This window comes from Pundamilia nyererei, unplaced genomic scaffold (assembly GCF_000239375.1).
Source record: "Pundamilia nyererei isolate P.nyererei 1_Seehausen unplaced genomic scaffold, PunNye1.0 scaffold01079, whole genome shotgun sequence".
NCBI lineage: Eukaryota > Metazoa > Chordata > Actinopteri > Cichliformes > Cichlidae > Pundamilia > Pundamilia nyererei.
The window spans coordinates 7,943-15,690 of record NW_005188480.1 but is presented as its reverse complement, the minus strand read 5'-3'; the positions used below and the strand labels follow the sequence as shown (position 1 = coordinate 15,690).

The 7,748-nt window shown below is 41.8% G+C and overlaps 1 protein-coding gene across 1 annotated transcript; it reads left to right on the top strand.

The window, feature by feature from the left end:
• Positions 1–757: 757 nt before the first annotated feature.
• LOC102206674 (NACHT, LRR and PYD domains-containing protein 12-like) lies at positions 758–7,437 on the top strand. The gene is made up of 6 exons (XM_013908082.1): positions 758–2,262; positions 3,433–3,609; positions 3,742–3,990; positions 4,074–4,244; positions 6,961–7,138; positions 7,384–7,437. Exons 1-6 carry the CDS (start codon positions 758–760, stop codon positions 7,435–7,437), a joined length of 2,334 nt encoding a protein of 777 aa, XP_013763536.1.
• Positions 7,438–7,748: the final 311 nt, after the last annotated feature.

The following is a 7,748-nucleotide window of genomic DNA, read 5'->3' as shown; positions in this document are numbered from 1 at the left end:
AGTTGTGTTCAGTGAAGGAGAGGCGAGGCCGAGTAACGTTGCGTTGAGACAAAAGTGGACGAAAGAGAGGCAAACTTGTGGGTCCACAAGTATAATTATAATGTAACATATACTATATCGATATAAACGATATTGTCACATCTTATATCTCGTATAAAAATATATCTATATTTCTAAGAAACTTGATATATCGCCCAGCCCTAGTCTGAAATCATTTTCTTCACTTGTAGTGCGAAAGTGTTGAGTGTGGATGTAAAAATGGAAAATCAATTTAGATAAAAAGATTAAAAAAAGCAAATGCTTATGAATATCACTGCACTGTAATACTACAAGAAAAGGGACATTTTATTTATTTTCTTGCTTTCAGGTTTTTAATCCCTTCAGAAGGATTCCACCTATAAGGAACTAGGTTCAGTGTGGAGAAGACAGAGCTGCAAACATGGAGCAGGATAAAGTCGTGGAGAGTGTTAAACAAAAGCTTAAAGACCATCTCCAGGAAAAGTTTACCTGGATAAATGAGGGCACATCGGATAATCGGTCTCGACTTGACAGCATCTACACAAAACTCTACGTCACTCAGCAGGCTCAGGATTCTGGTTCCATATCACATGAGATTCTTGATCACTTTAATGTCCCAGATCAGCAGTCATCAATTTCACAGGTGTTTTATCAACAGATCGATTTCTTAAATATCTTTAAACCAGGAAGAATTCATGTTCAGCAACAAGCAGCAAAAGAAAAGACAGTCCAAAGAGTGATGACGAAAGGCATCGCTGGCATTGGAAAGACATTTGCTGTCCAAAACTTTGCTCTAAGCTGGGCAGAAGGAAAATCTAACCAGCACATTGATTTCATCTTTGTGCTCCCCTTTAGAGAGCTGAACATGCTCAGAGATGCCGACTACAGTCTGCTGCAGCTTCTCCTTCACTTCTACCCTGAAATAAAACCCCTAGAAGGTACACAGCAGCTTGTTCACAAGCAAGTGCTGTTCATCTTTGATGGTTTGGATGAAAGCAGATTTCCACTGGACTTTGATGGAGCTGTGAGAATAAGTGAAATAGATCGAAGATCAACAGTTGATGTTCTGCTGGCCAACCTCATCCAAGGCAACCTGCTGCCTCGCGCTCTGCTCTGGGTAACATCCAGACCTGCAGCTGCCAGTCAGATACCTTCTAAATACATTGACCAGATGACAGAAGTCCAAGGTTTCACTGAGCAACAAAAAGAGTCATACTTTAGGAAGAGATTCAGCACTGCTAATCAGGCAGAAGAAATCCTGTCTCGTCTTAGAGGAATGATCAGCTTCTATTTCATGGGCCATATCCCAGTGTTTTGCTGGATCATCGCTGAGGTGTTTAGGAAAGGATGGAGTGATGAGAGGAGCCGCGGCATCACAACGATGACAGAGCTGTACATTTATTACTTACTAATTCAAACACAAAGAACGAGACAGAAATATGCAGGGAAAAGCTCCAAGAAGAGGTCCAAACAGAAGAAGTCTCAAGCCCAGAACTCTGCCATGCTTTTGAACTTGTCCAAGTTGGCATTTGAACAGCTGCAGAAAGGAAACATCATATTCTATGAAGAGGACCTCACAGAAAGTGGCATCGATGTTGGTGAAGCATCAGTGTTTTGTGGATTTTGCTCAGAGATTCTTAAGGAAGAACGAGGCCTGTACAAGAAGAAGATGTTCAGCTTTGTGCATTTAAGCTTTCAGGAGTTTCTTGCAGCTCTCTACATGCACCACTGCATCCTGACGGACAACTTCAGTACTTTGAAGTCTTTCCTGGGTGTCGACCCGACAGATCTGAGCTTTCTGGATTTGCAGAAAAAGGTTGTGGATAAAGCCTTGCAAAGTGAGAAAGGTCAGTTAGATCTGTTTCTGTGTTTCTTCCTTGGATTTTCTCTGGAGTCCAATCAAACAGTGCTGCAGGGTTTACTGCCACAGGTAAAGAGCAGCTCGGACACCACCGAAGAGATGAAGGGATACCTGAAGAATTTCCATGTCAAAGACATCCCACGCGAGAGGTACATGAACCTTTTCCTCTGCAAGTTTGAGCTGAAGGAAGAGAGATTTCAGGATGACATCAGAATGTATCTGGATTCAGGAGCGAGACTCTCGACCATCGACTGTGCAGTACTGTCGACCATGATGCAGATATCAGGGGAAGTGCTCGAGGAACTTGATCTGACGAATTCTGTCACACCGTTTATTGGGACTGAGAAACTTGTCCAGCAAATGAAGAACTGCAAGAAGGCTGTGTAAGTAGTGCAAATATTCCGATTTAGTAGGTAAATAAAAGTTTGTTTAGATAGAATGGGAAGAAAATTCATTTAGCCAAATAGCCAAGATTAAGTGAGCCCAGCTGTGGCTAACTGGTGAGTGATAGTACATATGAAGAACAAAACATAATCTAGTTGAAAGTTTCCGATTTTAATACATCAGAGACGCTATATGAAGTGTGCATGCAAATGTGCACCTGCAAGTAGTCACAATGGGATTTCTAGGGAACAGGGAGAGGATCTGGAAGATACTAGTGGCCTAATTAAATCTGGTAAATTGTAATATACTCTGCTTACTTTGAACTTTTTACTGACTAAAGTGAATGAAGTATTTTGGATTATATAAATGTTTTGGAGATTATCTATCGGAATGTCAGGAGCAGGATCACGCCTCCAAACACTCTCCTTCCGGTTGTCATCTATATAGGTTACCCCCGTTCTGCAAGCTGTTCATTCTCGTTTACATGCCCCACCCTCCCTCCCTCCTTGTTCTCAATTTTCTAACTTCTTCATTTCGATTTAGTACATGAGGATCTGCCAGGCCCAGGAGCCATCGCCACTCCCCTTCGAGGCCTTCCCCAAACCGCAGCTCAATTCATGTCAAAGCATCACTTTTGTCTACTAAAACGCTACTACTACTCAAACCTAAAATGAGGACGTGGGCCCAGCTAGTGAAATATACATTGTGTCAAAAACACAACAGTGCATGGTGTGATTTGTGCAAAGAATGTTTAGGCATTTCTGTTGATCTTAAGTCTGAGTATACCGACTGGATCATCCACTTCCTTTTCTGTCTTGTCCAGATTGGTAAATGGCCTGTATTTGTATAGCGCTTTACTAGTCCCTAAGGACCCCCAAAGCGCGTTACACATTCAATCATTCACACACTGGTGATGGTAAGCTACATTGTAGCCACAGCCGCCCTGGGGCGCACTGACAGAGGCGAGATTGGTGTGTTATACCTAAACCTATGTTAGTCCTGATATGAAATTGAACAATAGTATTGGTTGCTGCATACATGTTATGATAACTATTATACAATAATGTTAGCTAATACAGTGTTCATTGCTACTTATGTTTTCTCATTGCCCAGGAAAATAAGAAACCCACCATGACATGCCATTCTCCACTTTTCTTCTGATTCAACAGACTTAAGAGTGAGCATATAAGCAATGATTGCCTGGGTGTACTACTGTCCATTCTTCAGTCAGCAGACTCTTGCTTAAGAGAGTTGTGCCTGGTGTGTTACTCTAACGTCAGTGATGGTTTTCCTTATGCTCTCATTGATGTACTGGGATTTCCTGAGTGTAAACTGGAGATACTGAGGTCAGTGTGAATAACTGTTTCTCTAAGATTTTTAGTTAAATTGTTAAAACATGAGATACAATATGTCCAGTAACGGAATTGCAGTAAATTATCCTTGGTATCCTTTGTTTATACCTGATATGTTTTGCACAGGTTATCTGGGTTTTCTCTAGACTTTAGGAATTGTCACATTCTGACCTCAATCCTTCAATCAAAACAATCACCTCTGAAGGTCCTGAGCTTCACTAACTGCATGTACAGTTATCCAAAGGATTACAGTGGATATTATACAAGAGAGTTGAAAAGAAATGAAAACTATGAAGATTTCATTGATGAATTAACTCTGTTGACTATGATTCCTTCTGCTTTGATCGGTCCAGTCTGCAGACTGGAGCAGTTCAGGTAAATGCAATTAGTGATGGGACCATCTGCACATTTTGCTCTCTTGCATATATGATGTTCAGATGATTTTGTTCTCTCTGCAGCATGCCTGGCTGTTGCCTGAAAAATAAGTGCTGTCAGGTGTTTGCTTCAGTTCTCAGCTCCAACTCCCAGTTGAGGCAGCTTGACCTCAGTTGCAATGACTTACAGGATTCAGGTGTGCAACTGCTCTCTGCTGGACTTGGGAGTTCAAAATGTAGGCTGGAAACACTGAGGTACTGATACACCCTCTGGTCTCATAATGTAGTTCAGATATAGTCATGGTAAAAAAGAAAATGCACACTCAATTCTTTGTACAGAGATATCCACAGGCAGGAATTATCGTTCAGTAGTGCATTTGGGTAATCTTAGACTCTCCCTAAATGTGCTCCTGTTACTGGCCAGCACGTCAGGGTGGCAGGTATTGTTGCATTATTAATAATAAACAAAAACAACCTGGATGAATAACACATGGCATATTACACTGTCCCATTTTTTAATTGAACCAAAGTGCAGATGCAGTGTGTCAAAACTAAATGGGGCTTCATTCATTAGCTTGGAGAGCCACTTTCAGCAGCAATAACGTTAGGTAACTATTTTCTGTATTAATTTATCATCTCTCACATCATTCTGAAGGAATTTTGGTACACCCTTCTTTACACCAATGCTTCAGTTCATTGAGGTTGGCAGGAATTTTTGTATGCACAGTTCTCTTAAGGACACGATACAGTATTTCAGTCTGACCATTGTAGCATCTTGATTATTTTCTTTTCAGTCATTCTGTTGTAGAATTTCTGGGGTGCAAAAGTTACAGAAAGCTGGCGTAAGCAGCAGTACCAGCAACCAGAGATTGATTTGGCTTGGGGTGTGGTTTTGGCTCAGCTGCGGTGGAGAGGTGGAGGGCGCACTCATTGGGCTAGTTGTATGGTTTGTACCATTGTGCCGAGTATTGCTGGCATTTCCGGGAGAGACAGATGGGGCATGGGAACTGCCTTGTGCTTATGCCAGCCAGCTCTTTGAAGTGGCAGCCCAGTGGTTGCAACCTAACCCCACTGGGCTGCCACTTCAAAGAGAGTTAAATTCTAAATCAAGGTGTAAAATCTAAAAGTAAGCAAATAATTCTTGATACAGCTTGTTCAGAAAAGCATAATACTCATTTAGGTAAAGATTTTTTTAAATATCAGACCTTGTTGGCTTGTTTAAAGCCCCTTGTTATGACCTGGCTCGGAACGACCGTAACAAGAGGAGGGTGTCCTGCAACTCCCCATGCTCAAACAGACACAGCCATAGCATCGGGCTTTTTATAACAATTTATTTACACGAATGGCATTCAGAACAACGATAGAGGGAGTGTACGGCTTCAGGGTGAGCCAAGGCCAACACAACAAACAAAACCCAAATCTAAACTTCGGTCCCCCTTTGACCTCTTCAAGAAAGCAACAAAAGAAATGACAAAGTCTAACATCCCTGGTCTAACAACACAGGAGAAAAGAAAACTTCCCAAAATAATCGGCAGCTCACCTCTACTCACTCTGCAATTCACACACATGCCCGAATAAATAAATAGCACAGAGCCCACCGCCTGTTCCCTCATCAGAGTCATTACTGAAGTCCTGACGGTGTAATGTTTTGCCCAGTAGCTCCACCCAGGCATTGGGGATTTGCCGATGGAGCCAGGATTCCATTACAAACTTAAATGTGCTGTGGGCAACAGCTGGCACTGTCATCTCATTTGAGGGGCACTTTAGTGTTCAAGTAGTACAAAAAAAACAGCCAAACAAACAATAAAACACACCCACAAATTTCTGAAATGGTGGAAGAGCATATGGGAACAGTTACCAATAACCATCACAGTGGCAGACATCCATGAAAGGGTCTCGAGTATGAAGAGTTGGACAGCACCAGGCTCTGACATGGTTCACGCCTACTGGCTGAAGAAGCTGACTGCACTTCACGAGCATCTGGCAGCACAAATGAACCAGCTGCTAGTCCACGAGAGATGGCTAACCAAAGCCAGACACTCCTGATCCTCAAGGACCGGTATGGTCCCATTCAACTACTTAACACAGACCCCATGGGGCACACCACAGCAGAGGGGTGCGAATGAGGAAGAGTAATTGCCCATAGAGACAGAGAAAGTCCTCTCGGATAAATATGATTTGAACCATGAAAACAATTTGCCTTTAAGGCCAACTACATGTTCTAGCCTTGAAAGGAGGATGTTGAGGTCAACAGTATCAAAGGCAGAAGTCAAGTCTAGTAGAACTAAAACCACAGGACGCCTTGCATCAGCAGTTACAAGGAGATCATTAAAAACTCTCAGTAGAGCTGTCTCTGTGCTGTGGTGAGATTTGAAACCGGACTGGAATTTTTCCTTGATTCCATTAGTCTCCAAGAAGGATTGTAATTGCTTAAGAAATAGTTTTTCTAAGATTTTAGACATAAAAGGAAGTTTAGAGACCGGTCTGTAGTTTGAAAGGATCGAGATTACTTTTCTTGATAACAGGTTACACCATTGCATGTTTGAAAGCAGTAGGGACGCAGCCTGATAAGAGTGAGGAATTCATTAGAAGAAGCTGCAGGCTCCAATAGTGTTCAGGGCATTATTGATAATGCGAGAGGGAAGCACATCATGACGAGAATTAGAGTTTTTCAGTTGGCCTATTATTTCCCTAAGTGTCAGAAAAGAAAGTTCAAACTGTTGAAAGACCATTGAGGATACCCAACTCTATCTATCCATGAAGCCAGATAACACACACCAATTAGTTAAACAGCAGGACATTATTATTATTATTATTGTTATTATTATTATTATTATTATGCTCTTATGTTTAAACCAAAGAAAATAATAAGGATGTAGTTTATTTTTATCAATACTTGTTTTTGCATGGGCAAAACAAGTTCAAAGTTGCTTCAGCCGCTATGCTTTAGTAAGAGCTATTTTCTCTCCAGGCTGTCATGTTGTGGGATCACAGAGGAAGGTTGTGTCTTTCTGGCCTCAGCTCTGAAGTCCAACCCCTCCCACCTGAGAGAGCTGGACCTGGGCTACAACCATCCAGGCGTGTCAGGAGTGAAACTGCTGTTGGAGCGACTGGAAGACCCAGAATGTAGACTGGAAACGCTCAAGTTGGTACACTGTGTAGCTTCCACACTAAGTTCTGAAAATAATTTCATAACTTCCCTATAAAGTTTTTTTTCATCTTGACCATCAAAATATTGAACTACAGAGCTAGAACTGCTTAACCTTTCTGAAAATGAACTAAATAGTGATTTTGATGTATTAAATGCTTTTAAATTGTCTTAAATAGTCTGAATTGTTTTGTAGTTTAACTCAAAAAATAGATTCTCTCTCACTTTCTTGGTTGTCTTTAACAGTCTGTCATGAGATTTATTCTAAAGACACTTCTTCAGCTGAGAGTCGGAGAGTAGAAACACACACGCTGCAGTTTTTACTTGCAAGGGCGCTCACAGAGCGCTCACACCAGAGTGGGGGCCCTGTGATGTGCGCTCTGTTCTTGCACTTGTCTTTATTTATACACAAAAGTAATACAATAGTGAATACGTCTGTTCATAGACAGAGGAATGTTAGTGCGTATGTATGTGCGTATGCATGTGTATGTGTGTGTATTGTGAGAATCTGAAGGACGCGGCCCCTCTTCTTGTTAGGGAGCGAAGGTAAGAGTGTTCAGCTCTCCTCTTCCTGGTAGGGAGTGAAACTGCTTGTTCAGCTCTCATTATCG